The sequence below is a fragment of the Akebia trifoliata genome, chromosome 11 (genome assembly GCF_017979445.1).
Source record: "Akebia trifoliata isolate Shusen 1 chromosome 11, ASM1797944v1, whole genome shotgun sequence".
NCBI classification, from domain to species: Eukaryota; Viridiplantae; Streptophyta; class Magnoliopsida; order Ranunculales; family Lardizabalaceae; genus Akebia; species Akebia trifoliata.
This window is the reverse complement of record NC_141385.1, coordinates 40,570,172-40,594,000: the sequence shown is the minus strand read 5'-3', so window position 1 is coordinate 40,594,000 and position 23,829 is coordinate 40,570,172. Positions and strand designations below refer to the sequence as shown.

At 33.3% G+C, this 23,829-nt stretch overlaps 1 protein-coding gene across 1 annotated transcript; it reads left to right on the top strand.

Moving 5' to 3' along the window:
• Positions 1–7,751: 7,751 nt before the first annotated feature.
• On the top strand, positions 7,752–18,717 carry EMB3006 (embryo defective 3006). Its single transcript, XM_086458828.1, has 9 exons — positions 7,752–7,910; positions 8,750–8,872; positions 10,208–10,276; positions 10,963–10,992; positions 12,732–12,764; positions 16,626–16,696; positions 17,865–17,946; positions 18,239–18,331; positions 18,456–18,717. The coding sequence occupies exons 2-9, from the start codon at positions 8,768–8,770 to the stop codon at positions 18,495–18,497; spliced, it is 525 nt and encodes a 174-aa protein (XP_086314954.1). The 5' UTR covers positions 7,752–7,910; positions 8,750–8,767; the 3' UTR covers positions 18,498–18,717.
• The last annotated feature ends 5,112 nt before the right edge of the window (positions 18,718–23,829 follow it).

Here is a 23,829-nt window from a genome sequence, read left to right as displayed (position 1 = left end):
TATTTTTAATTGTGGTATAATAAGTAAAAGTTGGGGGTGCCAATAGCAGCTCTCCATGAAAATACTTTTTGAAGAATATTTACGGAATAAGCATGGCTGTGGATGATGCTAACATCTCAACGAAGGCCTGGACGTTAGAATATCCCTTCAAGAAATACCTTAATTTTCTTTTTAATATTTTGTCTCTTATACCAAAAAGTAAGATTTTGTTGGCTCTCTTATTTCCAGATAATTCTTGAGATTTTAGATATTTATAAAAATACCATTAAATAGTTTCAATAAAATTAATATCTTTTCATTTTAAAGGATAAAAAATAATATTATTTTTTGATAATCATGAAAGAAACTTAGCTGTAATGGTTGATAATGTTCCATTGAAGTCTTTTGATATAATATTTTTTAAATTTATTTAAAAGGGTGAATTACTTTTTCGTGAGCTAAAAATGAGGTATATACGATTGCGGCTCACTATTCATTTTTAATTATAAAAAAATGAATAATCACATTTTTGTTAAAAAAATTAAATAAAAAAAAAAAAAAGTGACTATTTCGCATGTTCAAAGTGAATTTGTCACTTTAAGTGTGTGTTTGGTAACACTTCCAAAGTCTGAATGGAGGTAGTCCACTTTTAAATTTCAGACTTCAGAAGTTTTATTGTCATTTATTTCTTTTTAGATTTCAGTCTTAAGAATCAAAATTCAAAACTTTTGGTTCAACGATGACGGAGTATTGGATAAAACTTATGAATTCTGAATTATTATTTTTTATTAAAATACCTTCTCAAAGCATTGATTTCTATCACTTGTCCCTTCTTTATACAAATCTTAAAACCCTTATTTTTAATTTTTTTGTCTCTCATTTCTTTTCTACCTCTTATTACTCTACAACTGTATTGTCAAGATCTCTCCACTTTTTCTTTTTATTAGTTAGTTCACATCTCAATCCATTTTTCCTTTTGTTTTTGTTTGTTAAATTTGTATTTTTTGTAAAGTAGAATCTGTTTATATCGCTGGTGTTTCAGATTTCTATCATCTATGATGTCTACTTGTATTTTTTTTGTTCTAGTGTTTCTGTTTCAGAAATCGAAATTAAATATGTAGATGATTTCATTATGTATAACATGTTATGTTTTTTAATTAACAATTTATTAGAACTACAAAAATATAATATTGTCAAAATGACTATTATGTTTAAAAATTTTGTTTGTAACAAATTTTTTTTTAAAACGATAAAAAAATAACTTTTTTAAAATAAGACTTTAAATTATAAATTTCAGAAAACAAAAACTAGACTTCAGGCTTTAGAAGTGTTAACAAACATAACTGCGAAATAGTCACTTTAAAAACTTTAGAATTCGTTATTGTTCACGCTTTAATAATAAAAATGAAGAGTGAGCCAAAATTGTAAATTTGTCAAAAGTTGGTCACTTTTTCGTAAATATCTCTATTTAAAAAGAAAAATAAATCAAATGATGAAAAACAAGAATGGTAATCAAGACAAAGAATCATTGTAAACCATCCATTAGATTGAATTGTTTGAGATTCAAGACTACTGTTCTCATATTTTGAAATATTAGTCTATATAAAATAATATTTTATAATAATTAAAAATGAATTATTTATATAAAATAAAAATTTATTTGAATATCTGTTAATTGTATTTATAATTTTCATTTTACCTACGAAATATAAGATTAATGAATAATATATTATAAGACTCAATCATTGAGAGGTTATATAAACAGTTCGAGTGTCAATATCAGATTTGTTCAAAGGTAGCATCAAATAACTAATTAAGTGATAATGCATGCATGGCACCATACTCCAAACAAGTGGCGGTGGTTGTCCTCATAATATTGTCGGCTGTATACAATCATTATATCTGGTTTGAAATGGATCAGGTTAACCCGTGTCAATTCAACAGTACCTTACTCTACCCTGATCCGTTTTTCCGTTTTACACAATAGCACAGGACGACTATTATAAAGAGTCATGATAATATGACTCGCCACATGGCAGACTTAATCGGCTCCTTGACGCAACAAGCTCGAGAACCATAGATCTGTACGTCTCGAGATACACAATTGCACTTCCCCATAAAAGTGTATCCTAAGGGAGTCATGTATCTCGAGGCATATAGATCTACGTTTCTTGGGCTTGTCCACATTAGGGAGTCGATTGAGTATGCCAATGACCCGATTCAATGGCAAGTGGATCTGAATCAAATCTCAAATGTATCCGGTTATGTAAAAATGGATCATTTGGAAAACTATTCAAACTGTACGCTTTGAGATCCATCATACCGGGTTTGTTACTGACAATTTATTTTAAATTATGGGAATATTTTGACGGGTTTTTGTTAACGTTTGTCTTTAGGGCACACCTGCATTAAAATCACCTTGGGAACTAATTTTTCCACTTAAATTGCCTAAAAAATTATTATAAAAATTATCCTCAAATACTTATTTAATTCACCTTAACGGTTGCCCTTGGGGCTCATGTTAACATGATCCTATTTTGACTTAATATTATTATCCAAAATGGATAGAAATATTACTTTCTGCATCACTGAGACCTAGGTGATTTTGATGTATTGGTTGGATTTGTATAATGGGTCTTGTTAACGTGTGCCCTAAGGCCACACATTAAAGTGCAATAAATACACTTTAGGAATAAGCATTTGACGAACAAAATACCTTTTTAGGGTATTTTTGGTATAAAATTCAATTTTCTTGGTGTATTTATTGCACTTTTAACTTGTGCCCTTAGGGCACGTGTTAACAAAACCCTTGTATAATTTGGTATTAAAACAAGCACAACACATCACAAGTTCACTTCGGAAAAAATGACCTACTGGAAGGACTAATTACTTGGGGCTCAGGAGTTGGGAATGATACCAAAGTTAAAGTAGCCAAGAGTCATACCCTCTTGAGAAAATTATTATTTATCGAGGGTCTTGAAATAGGGAGTGGATCCTCTATAGTCCTAGTTTTATGTAGTTTAGTGCAGTGCAATTAATCCGTTGAGAAAACACCACATGGCAGCAACATTAAAATCCCTCCGTCATAATTTTTGGAGTTCAACATTGACCGTTCATTTTCAAATCCTTTAATCTGGCTTAAAAATACTTTTTTTCCCCCATTCTGATCTAAGATATGATCCTTACCTGCCTGATGTATTAATTTCCGTTTACAACATTACGTCTCTACTGTGAGAAGAATGTTATAGGGAGCTACAAGAAACTAGAACTACAGAGGATATGCTCCTTTTGAAATAACAGTATTAGGTGAAAGCTGCCATAATGAGCGTCAACTCCATTGCAAACGGACCTAAGTGCTTTTGGTGTAAGGGTTTCGTTTGCATCACATATGCCTTTTAGGTTTTTGATGCATACTTGAGATTTTTCCATGGGCTTCAAACTGAAGACAGAGCCCTTGACCATCGACGGTTGCATGTGGTGATTCTTATTCCTCTCCCACGCTTTATGCTCATCTCTCTATCATTTATTCATTTGGTTCAAATTTTTTGATTTTGATTTCAAATTATGATCTTGGATTGTTAGAATTAAATTATGGTAATTGATCTTCAAAATCTTGAATCTTGCTTGGCAAATGTTGATTTTGGGAACAATGCTTAGTTCAAAGCCTATAAATAAGAGTTCTCCTTTCCTTGACCTCGTGTCCATGTTTATGACTACATATGTTACATCGGAGAGCAAAAAGGCCACTTTAGCACACAAAAAATGCAAAGAGGAAAGCACTATAAGATTACTAAAAAGATACACAACCCTGTCTAGGATTCTAGTTGATCCTGGTCACGAGATAACTGATTTTATTATAAACGTGACATTGGATTCTAGAATCTAAACTAAACTCGCTCTTCGTAGAATCATTGTTCAAGCCATGCCTTTCACTTCTAAGAGAAAACACACAGTATTGGAAATCTATGTTACCCAATTCATTGTTACTAGTATGTATCACGAACCGGCATGAAGCAAGTCAATTCGTGGTACGGTTCGTACTGCGTTCATAAAATCAAACGAACCATGAACCCACCAAATTTTGATTGGGTTTGACCAACCAAAAAATTGGTTTGTTGATTCAAATCAATTTATTATATTTAAATTTTGGATTATTATATTAATTTATTTCTATTTGACATGAAATTTTTTAACATTATAAATGTCTAGACAACATTTTAGATAAAGTTTTGTCTTATATGACTAAAAAGTTTTGTAATAAGCTATTTTTTAAGAGGATGATCTCCATAGTCCATAGATCATCCTCACAAAAAATCAGTCAATTATGAAATTTCTAACCCCATGAAAAGTAGTTACAAACTAACGGTAAAAATTTGATGGTTCATAATTCTTCAATTTATAAACTAGGGTTAGAAATTTCAGAATAGGCTCATTTTTTGCAAGGATGATTTTATCACCATAGAGATCATTCTCACAAGAACTCATCCCATTTCGAAACTTTTAACCCATATAAGACAAAATATTTTATCTAGAATTTTGTCTAGGATTTTGTCAAAAGAATGCCCCTCCCTCCCTCCCTATATATATATAGGGAAATGTTCAGCAACAAACATTTTGACAAACATTTTGGCAAAACATTTTTCAAAATATGGGTTAGAGGTTTTGGAATGGGCTGATTTTTGGTGAGGATGATCTCTACGGTGAGAAGATCATCATCACCAAAAATCAGCCCATTCCAAAACTTCTAACCCATCAAAAATGGTTTACAAAAAATGGACGGTCCATGGGTTTTCAACTTGTAAACATGGGGCTAGAAGTTTTGGAATAGGCTGATTTTTGGTGAGGATGATCTCCTCACCGTAGAGATCATCCTCACCAAAAATCAGCCCATTCCAAAACCTCTAACCCATGTTTTGAAAAATGTTTTGCCAAAATGTTTGCTAAAATGTTTGTTGCTGAAAGGGACCCATATATATATATAGGGTCCCGTTCCCCACCCTAAGCTTTACCCTACACTTTAACAAACGTGTATTGTCTTACATAGGTTAGAAGTTTTGGAATGGGCTGATTTTTTGTGAGGATGATCTCTATGGTGAGGAGATCATCCTCACCAAAAATCAGCTCATTCCAAAACTTCTAACCCCGTCAAAAATGGTTTACAAAAAATGGACAGTCCATGATTTTTCAACTTGTAAACATAGGGTTAAAATTTTTGGAATGGGCTGATTTTTGGTGAGGGTGATCTTCTAATAATAGAGATCATCCTCACCAAAAATCAGTCCATTCCAAAACTTCTAACCCATGTAGGACAAAACACGTTTGTTAAAGTGTAGGGTAAAGCTTAGGGTGCTGAACATTTCCCATATATATATATATATGGACAAATGAACCAAGTTAGTAATCTAAGGCAACCCAAGAAACAAAATATCTCTACCTACCCCTACAAACCAGGTTTATTCTAGAATGGCAAACCACAAATCCCAAATCCAAATTCCAACCGACCAACCAGGTAACATAGTCGTGAACACATAGGCACACATACACCAAAAATAAATAATAAGGCAGTCCATGAGATCAAATTTCTTAAGAGACTCTATAGGTAAATTCAACATTTTCTAGAAGGGCACCTGTGCTCGAAGGAGAATACATGCTTAACACGGACGGATCCTTGCGAGCTAAGCGGGGTGGTGAGGGAGCGTTGATTAGAGATCACTACGGAGACATGATCGTTGCCTACGCAGGGAGCTCTCAGCCGAAGTCGGTAGTACATCACGAACTACTCGCCATACAGAAGGGATTAACTTTAGCTATAAACTCAAGAGTCCTTGTGTTTGAAGGAAGGAAAATAATTTCATTTGGAAGATCAACTCTACCATTTGATTGCACTTGGGAAAGCGCCTAAAAGAGAGTTGTTTTTGTGATTTTGGGGGTGGGCAGAGTGACAAAGTTGGGATTCAAGAAAATTAAATAAGGGAAAAGGTAGGAAAAAAATCTTTAGAAGGTGAAAAAAATTAAAAATATACCATTGTTTAACATATTATTAATCAAAATGACAAAAAATTCATATTAAAATATATTATAAAGATGTATAAATCGGGATAAAATAGCCAATTGAAATAATAGTGAATTAATCATGACTTCTAAAAAAATTTGGAGAACTTTGTCACTATGGGGTGGGAATAATATTGAGATAAACACGTTATTACGAGGTAGAAAAATCATTTTTGGGTTAGAATTTGTTTTCCCTGCAAATGACCACTCGTATACCTAAAAAACACATTTTAATTGGAAAAATATTTTTCACCATTTTCAATCACATAGATCCTATGATTTTCCAATAGTTTTCCTTATTTTATCGCATTATTTGATCCGATTAGTTGCACCACATTGACCCAACCTGATCCAATTTTTTGGTTCAATCACGAATCGAGGTAGTGGTTGCGAGGGTAGTCAAAATACCTCGCTTTCCACCTATTTGGTCCAGTGAAAGAGGACTGGACCATCAAATTATTATTATTTTGGGAAAAGAAAGAGTAAGCGAGGGTTCAATATTTCAAAAGCTAACAATACCGCACGAACTTTTCTTATCACACATAAAATCAAGGAAAAATTACTTAAAATACCCCGATGAAAGGATTTATTTCTAAATAGTCCTCAAGTTTTTTACGGTAGCTTGATAGGATGTTTAGTTTAAAAATTATTTATTAATGGTTCCTCATTATTGGAGAACTCACTGTATTTTTATTTTTATTTATTGTCGAAAACACCACTTTTTATTTATTGTTGAACTTGATGCTTTTTTATTTAATGTCGATTTCACAATTTTTTATGGTCGGGTTCATCATTGGTAAAACCCACTCATTTTTTTTTTTTAATTTTTTTTGGACTAAAATACATAAAAAGATCGACTTAAAACTTGAGATAATGACTTGTTGAGATGATTTCAACTCAAACGAATCATTCTTAATCGATTTTCATAAATTAAAATAATAATAAAAAAAAAATTAAGATTTTTTTTTTTAAAACCCTAATTTTTCACACACATCTTCGTAATATATGAAAAAATCATTGAAAATACCTTTTTTCTTCCTTCTTAAATTCTTTTCGATGGAATGAAGTCTCTAAAACTTGATTGGAATGCCAATAATCCAATTTTTTAGATGGAAATGATGAGTTCAAACGGTTAAGGCATTTAATCAGGAGAAATGTGGGAGATGAGATCTATGGATTGTTAAGAAAATAAAAATTTATTAAATGAACAATTAAGAGATCACCCAAAATTTAGGGACTATTTAAAAAAAAGTCCATTCGCCAAGATGCTTTAAGTAATTTTTCCTAAAATCAAATGATTTAAGTGGAATAGGTTATTTACACATACCCATCCATATTTTGGTAGTTATTTGAGATTCACTCCGTACTTTTAAATCGATGATGGAATCCTCCTTGACGTTGTTCTACTCTAGAAGATTAACATAAAATGACTCAAACAACCTCATCTTCAAGCTGAGATTCTATCCCTACAATGCTCAAACATCAAGAATAAGTTATATCTCGATCTCGGGTAGAAAAGTTCAGTATTTTCTATAAGAGGTTGAAGATGTAGTTCAATAGACTAAAATAATTTCTCCTAGAGGATTTTCTAGAAGATGTAGGTAAATGAAGGGATTTTGGCTAGTGAATTAAGATGAGAGCATTTTGGTCAATTTTATTAGTCTCTCAAAGAAGACTGAGATCAAGGGGTATGCCATTAATTTGAAAAAATAGCGTGGTATCTCAAATATTCATCCAAACATGAACTTCTATGTTTTAAATTACCAAATAATTTACTGGGAGGGTTCTCTCTCCTTCTCTCTACAAATATACAGTAGAGGAAAGTCTCACTCTCGTTCCGGCTTCCGCAAGACCAACTGCCTTTCCATATCCTTCATCAGGTCTCTCTCTCTCCGTGATTTAATATTTAGTTGTTTCTTGTTAAGTGGAAAGACGAAATGTGTTTAATTTCTTATGTAATATTTATAATGAAATTTTGTGCTCTCTTCATGTTTGATAAAATGGGTACAAAACGTTGATTGAAATTCATCCCAAGGAAAGCCCAAATGTAAGCAACCACATGAGAATAAGACGTCGAAAGCTCTCATTTGATATATTGAACCCAACAAAGAGACGCCCCTCAACTCTTAGTCTTCCGAATGAGCTAATAAGAGGGTTTGAAGTATCGAGTTTTGTCCACGGAAAGAAATATACTTTAAATTAATTTTAATATCTGAACATTTATGTTTCAATGTATATTTATTTTTGTTGATTTCTTTTCTTTACAATGGGTTTGAATGGGAATATTTAATGATTCATAGTTCATAATTGTGACATAGTAAATGGAATATTTGTGTCCCATGACAAAATATATTGAATAATGAAACATGGGTAGGAATCATGGTTTCAAAACTCGTCCATGACCGAGACATATTACCTGAGTCGTCTCGGTATCACCCAGCTACGAGACGGACGGACAAGTCAATGCATCGGACAAGATTTAAAACCCAATGTTCATTTTTCTCATGGTGAACGAGACGTCTCAAATGTATTGGAAAACTCATCCAAGACGACTCTGTCTAGTTCATAGATGAGATGAGATGTCAAAACGAGTTTTAAAACCATCGTAGGAATATAACCTGTAATTACATAGTTTTCCTCATGTTATATGGACCCGAAGCGTGATTACCGAGCATTTATTATTGGTTTGGCTCACTATATTGTTGCTTCATTTTTGTAGGTGCACACTATTTCATCCATGGACCAAGAAGGTCATTTTCCTCCCTCGGGTCTAAGGCAATTGAATCTAAAGAAGTCATTTAAGTTGGGTATACGTTCTCTATTAACCGCGTGCTCCAAAGAGGTGATTGTAGTTGTTTAATCTTGATTTCTTCTTGAATAATATACATTAGTCATCTCTCTTAACCATTTAAATTTCCCCACATTATATAGTTTTCTGCATTGTGAAAAAGTAGGAAATAATTTTTTTAAACCCATTAAGAAGTTTTGTCCTTGTTTTGGTTGGAATTTATGGTCACTTCTGCCCCTCCCACCACCCAACCAATTATCGTTGTGTTTTGTTATCTCCTACTATAATATTAACGTATTAGTTTTCTATGATCAATTATGAGGTTTCTGCTTATTTATGAAACAAGTGGTGGAATCCTAAAATATTCCTGTCTTAATTGTTCAAAATGAATGGTTTGTGAGAAAAAAAAAAAAAATCTTCTTAAACCACAACCTCAAATATTGTGAAACTAAGGCTTTTATGACATTTATCTATGTTATCTTCTTAATAAAATCTTTCTCTTTGCCTATCAAATATATATATGCCAAGGATAGAACATGAATATGAATTTACATGTTAGAATTATGTATCTGTTGTGGATATGAACCTCTTCTAAACTATCTGGGTAACAACTTTTGATGCTGCCTTTTCTATAAACATGAAATCCTATGATTTGAAACCCCAATGCACAACCTTTGTGCCCTAGTGAAAGCTCAAAGAAGCCCCAACTGACAGGTAATATAAGTTAGTGCTCAACAATCCAAAGTACCTGATGATGAGGTTTTAGAATTTATACTTGAATCATTCATGTGCTGATTCAAAAAGGTACGTACAAGGGTAACTTACAAAACCTGGTGTGAATTTTTTTTTTGGCTTTCTTATTTTCTATTTGAATGAGGAAGTCTCTTCTCGTCTTTGTTCATTACTTTTTATCTTAATGAAATTCTAGTCATTTATCGATCAAAACAAAATTGCACTCTTGAGTGATATGGCCGACGCCGTAGGGTTCAAGAGCCTTTCATTTTGTATTGGGGGTAGGGGGTTCTTTCGCCCACTTTTGTTATTGTTATTTTTTTTTCTTTTATACTTAAATACCACATTATACGATTGGATCCTGCGAGAGCTTGATGTGTTCTTGGGTACACTGATCAAGAGATGCGGTTTCGGTCATTTTCTTGAGCATTGGCTATCAAAGATGTTTTTTTTTTTCTTTTCTACTTTCATTAAATTAACTTTGATTACTAATCAAGAACTCAATTTATTTCACTTTTACTGATAATGATGATTTCTTATAGCATTTGATGGCATAACCCTTCTAGTATTTGGTCTTGAAGATTTCATTCATTAGTATAATATCCATTTTATGATGCTTATGCGTGTACAGTTTCTTTGATCTACGTGAAATTGTAGGAATTCTGTAAAGCATTTTCGACTTTCGACAAAGCCAAACAAGAGAGTCTTTTTCAGCTATACGTTCAGGTAGGTTTTTCTTGATTTGGAAACCATGCATTTTGACATTAATGGTTCTGATTTATTAAGTTTGAAAATTCTAATGGTCATGGATTCTCCAATACTTTGTTTTTGTTCAATGCAAAATCAAGGATTAGTGATGGCTCAGGAAATTTGCAACGAACTTTGGTTCTTACTCCGTTTATAATACTTGGCATTAGTAATATATTGAGTGGATTATGTAATTTCATTATCATCTAAATCAAAGAAAGTAATATATTGAGTGGAATATGTAATTTCGTCATCATCTTCATTAAAGCATTCTCCCAACCATTCAATTCTGTCTAAAGTCATTTCTTTTGTTAGTTCAAGTGTGTTCTTATCTGCTCTCTCTACCTTAATCCACATTCCTTTTGCTGCATTAGTAATAAAAATATATTGTATTTCTTAGTTCAGGAGTGTACTCTTCTCGTATCTGCTCTCACTACCTTAATCCATCACGTTTCTTAGATTTCACTAGAAATTTGGCTTCCATGGTCCACGTTTGGGTTAGGTGATGGTCTATGAATCATCAAAAAATATTTTTGCTCCCGAACAAAATGATTTTACATTGCATAACTTCATCTATCCCTGTATGTCAAATTGACTATCTTTTGATTGTTTTCAAATTATTATAAGTTTAATCAATCTTCCGTGCTGTTCTATCTTTATTTCAGGTTATCACTTCTCTTCATGAAAATATCGAGGTACACTTTCTTGATATCATCTGTTTCTTGCTTTGCTTATTTTATTTTCTTCTTGTACGATTTATTGTTTAGCTTTGTGTACTAATGAACATTTTACTTAGCTTTCTTTTTGCCATAATTTTCAAATGCTCGTATAATAAATTATTCCGGATTTTTGATGTCTTGAATCTAATTTAGTGGTATGATACTGATACATGAGGTATCAGTTAATTGAATTTACTTTAGCAGTTTCTCGATAGACTATGAATTGAATAAATTTTTTTGAGAGATGAGGGATTAGTGAGAGAGGAACTCACTTAAACCCTCAGCCGAATATATGAAATATGATAGATTGAGGGAATACAAATGAAAATGGTGAAAAAAGATGGTTAAGAATACCTTGGAATAAGAATCTCCCAGTGAAATACAAAGTCCTTTATCTGAATGCCCTTGATCCCTCCTGAAATAGAAGTCCATTTATATGAGGGCGCCTTGACTTTCAACACGATGATGTCCCCATTACTTCCTTATTGTTGATACCACGATTGTCCCTTTCTTTCCAAATGGCCCTAAAAGTTGCAAATGGAAGAATGGGCTGAATGGAGTTACCTTTTCGAAAGATAATTTTATTTGGATCTCTATTGAATAGATCTATAGCTCAATTGGGAACCATCCAACGGACTCCAAACATGAGGAAAAGAAAAAAAGTCTATGTCCACCTAGGAAAGGACAATGGATAATACTATGATCTAATCTTCGTTGTGTTGTAAACTTGGAACACTCATTAGGGATATGCCCTACTGATCAGTTGACCAGTAATGAGAATTTTTTCTAGGATAAGTGCCGAAACAAAGAACGCAACCTTGGAAGGAACAGTAGGTCAGGTGAAATGCCAAGTTCAGAGAGCAAAGTAACAAGATTTTGACCTCCCAACTGCTTCCTTTTAGATTGAGATTTTTTGAGGAGCCATTTTGGACCCCAATAATGCATTGATCATAGTGGACATCTATGATCAAATACTGTGCTTAGATTATGAAAAACCCAAAACAATGCAATGCTAACACCAATGACTGTCCTAGAATCTCATCGAAGATTTGGAACCATGAATCTAGAAGGTGCACGAAGAAAAAGAAACTTGAAGATTGGAGATACCTTTCCTGACTCCCAAGTCCCAACTCCATCCAAGGATCTAGGCCCCTGTTCACAAGTCCCAAAAGGACCATGTTTACAAATTTCAAATGCCTGAAACCCTACTCATATCTACTTTTGGAAGTTTCATCTCTCCCATTCAACAAAATGATATTTTTCTTGAAGCATCCCTCCCTCTTCTTAAGTTTCTTGGTCACACTCATCATATGGTAAGAGAGGGATAACTAGGCAGGGACCTACTTATAATTATAATCTCTTTCCACTGAAAAATCTAGTCTTAAAACCTAATTTGTCTTAGTTGTGTGAGATGGTCTCTGTTTCTCTTCGCCATGGTCAAAGTCCTTTGCGAATGCACTTACTAATTTTTTTTTTTCCAAATTGCTGTTAGTCACTGTCGATGATTCCCTGGTTTCCAATATTCCAAGCAAGGGCTTTTATAGAAGGATGTTTAACTCTAGTTATATATATATCATCTTTCTTTGAGTTGTTGATTCAAGAATATTATGCCCATTCATTCTCTTTTCTCATTCTTCTCATTCTGAAAAGTTTGGCATGGATCTTATAGTTTGAATCCTAGGTTCTAACCAAAACTATCTTTTTTGAATTCACAGGAAGAGTTTGAGTCAATATGTCTTGAAACAAAGGTGTGTTTTTGCTGCTTTTATTATTTTTCCTTTCCAGTTAATATTAGAGGAATATTTGTTTGAAAATTCTAAGGATGCAATTTTCCATTCAAGATGCAAGACAATCTAGCTTGTTGATTGTTTCCTTATAATTTCCGCCTCAAATTGGTTGCTTTATTGAATGGGTGTGTATTGTTTCCAAAAATACCTTTTTGAATAGCATGTGATCCTCAATTGTTATACTATTGGGGGTTCTTTCTAGCTCATCCAAGTTAGTTTACATATGAAGAACAGAGCACAATGATATGTAGCTTAGCCAATTGAAGATAACTATTTACCAATAAACCCAACTGGTCTGGAAAAAAAAACCCGATATAAAAATTATTCACCAATAGCTGATGGACAGAAGATTGAGAATAAAATACGGGGAATCTCAAGAAGAACATCAACCATATTTGCATCCATCGATTATAGCTACATTAGAATGGTACCTGGAACATTTCAGATCTGAGTTTTCTTTAGAGACAAATCTCTGTTCTACTATAACTTTTTCTTTAGGAGATGAAAGTAATGAATTATTCTAGCCCGCATTCTTTCTCGACCATACCTGGGTAAGTCTAGCTTCATTTTCATCGAGTACTAATCCGATCCTCCCATCTTTGCACTATAGTTGTCCAAGCAATTTGTGAATTTCTACAATTACATTTGCCTTGGAAACTGGAAAAGAGCCCATCATCACATTCAAGTCTTACAATGCCACAACTATTTCTGTACTATATTGTTACGACTCATTCCGTCCACATTTGCAAATATAAAATCCATCCTTATTATGTTTCCTCAATTTTTTCTCTTAATGTCAATACTTTTTATGACAAGTTTGTTTTCCTTTAAAGATTATATAATTAAGTGGAGCACTAATGTTATGACTTTTGTATCAGATATTAATCCTTATGTCGGCTGAGTCATGCTTGATCTGGAGTTCAATTAGAATCTATGAATAAAATGTAACTATTATCGATCAAATTAGAATTAACACTGCTTAGGGCTTGACCCATAGCTCAGTTGGTTTGACACATTGCAAAACAACTTTGAGGTCGTGGGTTCAAGTCTAGGTTATCCATTAAAAAACAAAACAAAACATAACACTGCATATGAAACCAGGATAATACTAGTACTACTTACTGTCCAGTAATAATCAAAATCAAGTTATCGACTAAAGTCTTCTAATTCGAAAGGCCAACTTACCCTGGACCTAACAAATAAGTCTAATAACAGAAATTCATCAAAGGCATTCCTAAGAGTCTGTTCCTAATCTGACGTCAGACCATTGTCCCATCCTTCTTCAGACTGGGCAGTTTTCAAGGCGTCCTTCTCCTTGCAGGTTCGAAACTATGTGGCTGTTGCATAGTAATTTCAAGGAGCTAATCGATAGTTGGTGGTCAAGTGCAACTTTCATCTGAAGACCGGGGGTGGTTTTTAGACTGAAGTTAAAATTCATCAAAGAGAATCTAAAGGAGTGGAATAGGGGAGGTATTTGGTAGAGTGGAGGTGAAGAAGAAGGAAATCTTGTTAGAATTGGAAGAGTTAGATAGGAGGGAAGAGGGTGGGCCTCTTTCTCCGAGGGGAAGGGTTAGAGGGGGTGGTCTTCAGGAAGAGTACAAGCAAGGGTGAATATGGAGGAGGTGAGTTGGAAATAGAAATCGAGGATAAGATGGCTTAAAGAGGGGGATGGGAACACCAAGTTTTTTCATCATATGGCAAATGCTCATAGGAGGGCAACCCGCATTTTAAAAATCAAGATTGGGGGTTCTTGGATCGAGGGGGAGGATGAGGTGAGGAAGAGAGTGGTGGATTACTACACCGGGTTGTACTCTAAAACTCATCAAGTGACCCAAGCTAGATGGGTTGCAGTTTGATAGCATTTCTGAGATGCAAAGGGTTTGGTTGGAAAGGCCGTTTGAGGAAGAGGAAATCTTGGCATCCATCTCTAGTTTGTGCTCGGATAAGGCTCTCGGTTAGGACGGTTTCACATTCGGCTTCTTTAAAACTTGTTGGGATATGATTAAAGGGGATCTTATGGAAATTTTGAAGGATTTTTTATGATCATGGTATTTTGGATATTGTGTCAAATTGCTTCTTTGTTACTTTGGTGCCAAAGAAGCTGGAGATTGAAGATATTGCAGACCTAAGACCCATTAGTTCGGTAGGTGCTACTTAAAAGATCCTATCGAAATTGCTTGCCATAAGGATGAAAGAGGTGATGGATGGGATCATTGGCATGAGCCAAGGAGCCTTTGTGAGGGGGAGGTAGATCATGGATGGGGTCCTAGTTGTTAACGAAAGCTGGGATTTGAGGTTGAAATCAAGAATGTCAGGTTTACTTTGTAAGATAGACGTTGAAAAGGCTTATGATCACGTAAGTTGGAGTAGCTTGATGTAGGGTTTGGTCATAAGTGGATATACTAGATTATGAAGTGTGTCTCCTCACCTACCTTCTCCATTCTTGGTAATGGCTTTCCTGAAGGTTTCTTCAAGAGTTCTCGAGGCTTGTGTCGGGGCGATCCTTTATCCCCCTTCTTGTTCTTGGTAGTGGTCGAAGCTTTGGGGAGGATGATTGGTAAAGCAGGGGAGAATGGGGACTTGGGAGGCTTTAGGCCCTTGTGCAAGGGGTGCTTTGGTCACTTAGTTACAGTTTGCAGATGACACGTTAGTATTTTTAGATGATGACATTGGTCAAGTTAGATTCTTGGGTGAGTGTTGTTTGGAAGTGGTCACAAGGTTACAGGTGAATATTCGCAAGAGCAAAGTATTTCTGTGGGTTAGGTCTCGAATGTGGAGTTTCTAGCAACTTCTTTGGGGTGTAACGTGGGTTCTTTGCTTTCTTCATACTTGGGCTTACCTCTGGGGGCATCCTTCAAGAGAAAGCATTTGGGATTCGGTGGTGGAGAGGATATCTAGAAGATTGGGGTCTTGGAAAACTAGATATCTTTCCAAGGGTGGTAAGTTAACTCTGATTAAAAGTACGTTGTTTTGTATTCCTGTGTATTTCCTTTCTCTTTTCTCGCTGCCTAAGAGTGTGAAGTTGAAAATGGACAAAATGTTCAGGGACTACTTGTTGCATGACAAGGAAGGGAAAAACAAACTATATTTGTTGTTGCACTTGCTTGTTAAATCACCTTCTTTTGCATTGCCCCTTGGTAAAAGAGGTTTGGGCTCACGGGCGCACTTCTTCTCTAGTTTGGAGTGGAATCTTGTGTGCCGGGTACCGGGAGAGAAGTTTTTGGGGAATGGATTCAGTTGGGAAGGAGCAGTCTTCTCAAGAGTTATGTATGTCGATCCTTGGGCTTTTGTTCTTTTGGTGCAAGATCTTTAAGGAGTTCAAAGGGGTGTTCTTCAAGGACTTTTTAGTTTGCTAAGAGTTTGTCAAAGGCCTAGCTTGGTGTTTTGTGTTCTCTTCCTTGTGCTTCTTTTCTTTTCTTGTGTTTTTCTTTTGGTGTAGGTCAGTTTGACCTCCCCGATTTGTTTGCTGTTTTTTCCTGCTATTAATAATAATAAAAAAAACTGTTTCTATGATGCCCATCTTCTTTCTTGCTTGAGTCATCATCTCCCACTTTGATTTGGTGTTCTAACTCCTAAGAATACATCCAAAAGGAAGAGAGCTAACCGAACATGAATAGTGAAGAATTAGAAAACTTGGAAAAGGGGCATTTCCGAAAACTTGGTCAGGGAGGGATATGCCCCTCCTTACAATCGAACGCGTGAAAGGATTACTTTATGTGGTCTGTATTAGGTTCAGGTGTGTTGCATTTTTATTTAGGTTGCTTAATAGTGCAAACATGTATAAGAAATGAACATTACGATCTCCAATTCTTTATTCCTCAGGTTTGCATCACTCTTGATACTGTAGAGCAACTTGTAGAGGAGCAGGCTCTAGACATTCTATCTAAAGAAAAGTAAGTACCTTCTAATATCTTGAACAAAAATTGAGTAATTTTTTATTTTCTCAATGGAATTGTTGTTCTGATAAATATAGAGAGAACTGCTATTCGCACCCCAACTTTTACTATTACATCCTAATTAAAAATAAACAAGATAACTGAATGGTTGAGAAAAAGCAGAAGTTGGGGGTGTCGATAGAAACTCTCTCATTTTTTTTTTGTGTGCTAGGTTTCTATTTTTTAGGTTTAGGATTTTATGTGAGCCCAATCTTAATTGTAACAACTACTGAAATTGTTTGAAAAGTGGTGTTACAATGTTCTGTAATGTTGAGATTATAATTTGAGTCAAACCTTTGTAATGTTTGAAGAGTATGTTTCAATCTTTAATTGGGGGGTGATTAATAATTTCAGAAATTGGGGCGTGATAAGTAAAAGTTGGGGTGCTAATAACAACTCTCTAAATATATCTGACATAAAATTGTTATGGGCGAAAACCTTTTCCTATTTTGCTTGCGTAGTAAATGGAATGAAATAATCTCTACTTGAAATGTTTTTGGTTTATAGTATTCCAAGATTGTCAAATACTCTAAACAATTGCATACACCTAGGTGACAAACCTTCCTTGTTGCCTAGGCAGCCACCCCCATTCCCAAGGCGAGACTTGCCTACATAAATACATGTAATTGTATTTACATGATAAATACAACTGGTGTTACATGATGTTCTTGCTCAATTCGAAGCTTATTGTATAAGCTTTTCTAATACTAGCAAAATTGATTAGATTAGGTCAGACTGCATCACAACCATGGAAGTGCTAATGCTTTAGCCTACTTGCTCGCCGGGAAATGGTTAAAATAGATCTTCTTTTCTCTCGTATTTTTCTTGTATTCTTTCTATTTATCTATATTAGGTTGCATGGACCGAAGGACCATATAGAGCCTGAACCAAGGTGGGCCATGTCGATCCCAATGACAGCTCAGCCCCCTTGATCTTGGCCTACATTGGGTTTGCAAAAAAAAAGGTACTTTAAAAAAAAAATTAGTTTAAGCGATAAGTTTTTAAGTGCATTTGCAACTCCAGCCGAGTCCTTATAGAGTTACGAAAATTTGCCTTTTGGAAAAAAAATTCAACATATAGTTGCACATATCCACCATATTTGACAGTTACAATGATTCAAATGCAGGACAAGTTTTATTGATGTCAAGAAAGAGGTGTCTAAAGCTAAGAAGGATGAAATCATTTACTTGACGAGTTTGCTGGAAAAGGTAAGAAACGACGAAAATTTGTTGAACTTGTATTTAATTTTGATATAGTCTGATTTATTTCTTAGATTCATTCTTTTTTTCCAAAGATTCTTAAAACGCAGGAAGATCTTTTATTTTAAGGTTATTCATTTTAAGAAAAAGAGCTAGTCCACTTTCATCGTTTCATTCTGGAGCAACTGTGCAATATAGCTTATAGTTTTGTAGCAATGTTGAATGTTCCTTATTCTACAAGGGCCATAAAATTTTCAAGTCAGTTCGTTTCTCGTGATTGGTTCTTAAACTCGAATTTCAGACTATACAACAGAACCGCAACATGAGAGCTCAGATTGAATCCCTCAAGAAGGAAAGTCAGGACTCCTCGGTGACAGCAGACGCTGTTGGGAAGGTAAATTTTACTTCCTATGTCCTGAACTCTTGATGTTACTCGTTGGATTTAGAAATCGTTATTTTCATGCTTTATGGAAGTAAATAGGGTGCTTTGGTCCTTTTTATTTTTGTGAATTTTGCAGTTGAGAAGCTGGAATGTGAACTATGGGCAGATATCACAGTAGAGGATTCCATAATCAAATTGGTGTGTTGAAGGTGCAAATTGCTTTTGCTGAACTACTACTGTTTCTTTTTTTTTTTTGAACCCTTGGATGTCTTCAGCTATATCTTTTGGCTTCCGAATGTATGTCTAAACTGCATGCTAAATCTATTAAACCTTTTTCACTTTGGACAAAAGCTAAGAGCCTGTTTTAATACACTTTAAAAAGTAATTATTTTTCCTTACTTTTAGAAGTTCAAAAGTTAAAAAAATGTGGTTTGAAAAATTACTTCTAAATGTAAAAATCTGAATCGAAAATTTTCTATTTTGTATTTGAATGGTTGTTAAATCATACCAACTTTCTTTTATGACAACCAAATGATGAAAAATATATAGCACACACGATGAAAGCACGTGGGCACATAGGGAAAAATAAAGATTTGGAAAAATAGGGCGAGAAAAAGAAGAAGGTTGAACATGATTTGTTTAGTAAAACTCAAATATTTGGGATAAGACTTTGATAATAGTGATATGTAATTTATATGTCAAATTGGATAGATTTGATAAGCATTTTTTTTTTAATACTATAAATACTGATTAAAGAATCAAGATTGTTTCTTTTATTAATGGGTTATTCTCAAATGGACCCATCCATTTAATGGATGGCTAAAATTTTGTAAAATAATTTAGAGAAACACTTTCCATAGTAAGATTTAAGGGTAGTTGACCTCGAAAGGATTACCAAATAGGCAAATCCAACATCACAGCCCTCTAGATTTTTGGCTTGATCTAAGGTTTTGAAAATGCCGGTTAGTAAACTCCCACAGATCTCTCAAATTTAAAATTAAAATTTAATGGCAAAAAATAATCTTTTTTATTTAGAATTTTTTTACTAAACTCTCACAGATCTCTCAAATTTAAAATTAAAATTTAATGGCAAATTTGATGAATTTTTTTGATGATGCTCTTGTTCTATGAGCAATTTTCTGTTGAGTTTCTATTAAGGAGGTGTTTTACTTATACATCCCAAGGATAAAATAAAGAAAATAAATGAACGGTTGAGAATAAGTAAATGTTGGGGTGCCTATAGGTATGTCTTCTTCTTTCCTCAAAACAAAGTTGCAATTGGCACCCCAATTTCTACTCATTATACCCAATGAAAAACAAAAGAAGTAAAAATGATGGTAGAAAATAAGTAAAAGTTGAGGCGGCAACATAATTTTTGTCAAATTTTTTTAGCCTTTTGCCAACAGAAGTTTTGTAATGTTTGAAGAGAATGTTTTAATATTTAATTGGGGTGTGAATAATTAAAAAAAATTGGGGGTGGAATTGGTTTATGAAATTATTTAATTAGGGTTTGAATAATTTAAGAAATTGAGGTGCAATTGGTTTGTGAAATATTATGTAAATGGTTTATCAATGTGGTAATCACACTAGTCTCCTCATAGTCATTAAAATTAAGCGTTAAATTCACAGAATCATATTTATTATGCATTAAATTGTCTTTTTTATCTTTACAATCATATTATACATTGTTTGCATGTTTCAAGTGCATATATCTTATCAAACACAATAAAATATATTATTTCTTATAAAATTAAAATACAATTCATTTTTAAATAATAAGTAATACTCAAATTTTTAATTTCTAAATAATAATTTTTATTTTTAAATCAATAATGTCTTATAAGTCACCAAAATTTGAAATTAACATTGTCATAAAATCTGTTCATACAACATGCACAATCTTCTCACTCGTAATAATAGTTGGATCATCCTATCATCTTATTTCAAAGATGAAAGAACATAATTTTGGATGAATAATTTTCGATGGAAATGAATGATATGTAATTATAAAAGCGCCCTACAAATTAATAAGGGTAACCTACACCATAGCCAATTTTTTTTTTTAATATCTTATATGGCTTAATGTTTTTGGAATGAGCCAATTTTTGACGATGATGATCTATATGGTCTAAAAATCATTCTCACAAAAAAATCAGCCCATTCTAAAACTTCTAACCACATCAAAACTGATTTAAAAAAAAAAAAAAAAAAAAGATGACGATTTACGGTTCTTAAACTTGTTTTGATGGGGTTAGAAGTTTCGGGATGGGCTGATTTTTGGTGAGGATGATCTCCTCATTGTAAAGATCATCCTCACCAAAAATCAATTCATTTCGAAACTTTTAACTCATATAAGACAAAACAATTAGGCTATGGTGTGGGTTTATTAATTTGTGGGGAGCTTATATAATTATCCATGGTATATAAGAGGTAGTATCCTTTTAACCCATATAAGATAAAACAATTAGGCTATGGTGTGGGTTTATTAATTTGTGGGGAGCTTATACAATTACCCATGGGATATAAGAGAGGTCTTTTTAAGTATAAGGGCATACTTATCTGTGCCAAAAAAGAGAAGTGCTTATCGTTTCAATGCAAAAATTAAGCATAAAAATAGTGCTGAATTTTTTTCATTTATTTTTAGTTTTAAGCACTAAGATATGGAGTAAACAAATGTGGTAATTTGACAAAAATGCTGAAAATTTGCGCCTTAATATAATATAAAAGATACAAGGAAGAAAAGAGAAAGAAAGACAAGTGGTGAACTAGAAACAAATACACGAGTCGACAACCTTGCCTCCTCTAATTTAATGCCCTATGAAACAGGTTTTAAACATTATTTCAACAAATAACACAGTTTTATGGATTTCATATATTACTAAGCAAACTTCAAGAGATTTTTTTTTTCTCACAAAATTTTTCGTTACAGTACTCACTTACACTCCAATGTATGCCACGTCAAGTCTAATGAGGGTACTTTTGTAAATTGGGAATGCATTCAATACAAGTGGGCTCATGTGATTGGGAATGCATTCAATACAAGTGGGCTCAAAGGAGGGTCACGGGAGACACTTTGATGTGGTGGCACGTGCATGTTCGTAAATGCATTTTATTCATATCTCGGAGAAAACACACCTATAAGACATGCAGGCACCACCACACCACGTCAAGATGAACATTAATCTTAATATATATCATGGTTTTTAAACTTGGTATCGTGTCTCGTTTCGTTCAGCTCTGATACTGAGTCATCTCGGACGAGTTTTTCGATATGTTTAAGATGTCTCATGAGATAATTAAAAAAATCACACTGTGAGACGTAAAACTCGGTCAAAAATAACTTTGTGAGTTGGTCTCGTTCAGCTCTAATACCGAGTTAACTCGGATGATACATCTCGATCTCAGACGAGTTTAAAAATCGTGATATATATCGATTTGGAATCTTTACTATTAGAACGAGAGAATTTATTCTAAGTTTTTTACCACTACAACGAGTCAAAGCCCGCTGAGTAGATGTGAGTGGACACCAAAAAAGTTCGATTACAAAAATATCCCTCACCTTAATATTTAAACTTAATCCTCTACCTCCGTAAAAAGCAAAAAAAGAACTTTTCTAACTTTGGTCTATATTTAAAATCTTTAAATAAATAAATAAATAATTTTAAAATTTAAAAAGTAATTAACATTTTTTTAATAAAAAAGTAATTAAATATGAGAGCTGCTATTGCCACACCAACTTTTACTAATGCCATGCCAATTCCTATGTAAATAATCACCAAAAGAATTGCGCACAGTTGGTGTGGCGTTAGTAAAAGTCGGTGTGTCAATAGTAACTATTAAAAATATAGTTTTTAATAAACAATTAATTAGAAAAAAACTCCCATGCCATATTGCCACGTTTTATTATTTTCTAAATAAAAAAATTAATTTGAAATATTTTTAAATAAAAAATAACTCCCATGCCTCCACGTCTCTACATTTACAATTTTTTAAGAATAATTTAAATATAAAACCATATTTTGATCAATATTAGAGATACCCTAATATTTTCAAACTCCTTATTTAACATTTTTTAAATAAAAAAGTAATTAAATATGAGAGCTGCTATTGCCACACCAACTTTTACTAATGCCATGCCAATTCCTATGTAAATAATCACCAAAAGAATTGCGCACACAGTTGGTGTGGCGTTAGTAAAAGTCGGTGTGTCAATAGTAACTCTTAAAAATATAGTTTTTAATAAACAATTAATTAGAAAAAAACTCCCATGCCATATTGCCACGTTTTATTATTTTCTAAATAAAAAAATTAATTTGAAATATTTTTAAATAAAAAATAACTCCCATGCCTCCACGTCTCTACATTTACAATTTTTTAAGAATAATTTAAATATAAAACCATATTTTGATCAATATTAGAGATACCCTAATATTTTCAAACTCTTATTTAACATTTTTTTAATAAAAAATTAATTAAAAATATATTTTAATAAAAAAATTAATTAAAATAAATTACTCTTGTACCTCCACATTTCATTTTATTAACAAAATATAAATTTTAAGGTAATTTAAATGGGAAATTAAAAAAAATTAAATTAAATACAATTTTTAATAAAAGTTACGATTTTTTTAAAAGTATAAAAATAAACCTTGAATAGTCATTTTTGGAAAATTACCAAAAAACAACCTATGAAAAACGACAATACAAGTGTTGTTAATTCAAGTTAGCATGAAAAATCTACACTCGAATAATAATGTTTTCAAGTTAGTATGAAAAATCTACCATTCAAAGTTTTACAAAAACTACCGTACAAGTGTAAATTTTTCAAAAATCTATCATACACGTGTTGTTTTTCAAATTAACATGAAAAATCTCCAGGGTTAGTTGACCCTTGACTCAACTTGTTGCACGTAGGACTTTTCAAGGGGGTGGTGCATGTGACCATGGGATTAGTCCCACCCGAAGAGTGAGGATACTTGCGATATCAAAAAAGAAGAAAAAAAGACTCAATGAAGACCATAGTTTTAAAACTTGTCTCGTCTCATCTATAAACGAGATTAAGTCATCTCAGACAAGTTTTTTGATACGTTTGAGACATCTTGTTCAACAATGAGAAAAATGAACGTGTGTTTTAAATCCCGTCTAATTCATTGACTTGTCTATTTTTCTTGTTGGTGGATGATACTGAGACATATTAGAGGAGTCTTCTCGATCTTGGACAAGATTTAAAATCATGCATTGACTCGGTCTCGTTCATGGACGAGATGAGGTGTCAAAACGAGTTTTAAAACCATCGTTTTGAGTCTTAATTTTTTGATATCGTGGGTATCCTCACCCTTTGGGTGGGACTAATCCCACAATCACACACACCGCCCCCCTAGAAAAGTCCTATGTGCAATAGGTTGAGTCAATGGTCAATTAATCCTAGAGGTATTTCATACCAACTTGAAAAACAACACTAATATAGTAGGTTTTTGGAAATTTTGAAAAATATGCACTTGAATAATAGG

What these genes read in the sequence shown, in the direction of transcription:
- EMB3006 (XM_086458828.1), top strand. Translation starts at nt 8,768, where the DNA reads ATGGACCAAGAAGGTCATTTTCCTCCCTCGGGTCTAAGGCAATTGAAT. An exon ending in CTCTTCATGAAAATATCGAG is followed by an intron (nt 10,993 to 12,731) that starts GTACACTTTCTT and finishes TTGAATTCACAG; the next exon opens with GAAGAGTTTGAGTCAATATG. An exon ending in CAATATGTCTTGAAACAAAG is followed by an intron (nt 12,765 to 16,625) that starts GTGTGTTTTTGC and finishes TTTATTCCTCAG; the next exon opens with GTTTGCATCACTCTTGATAC.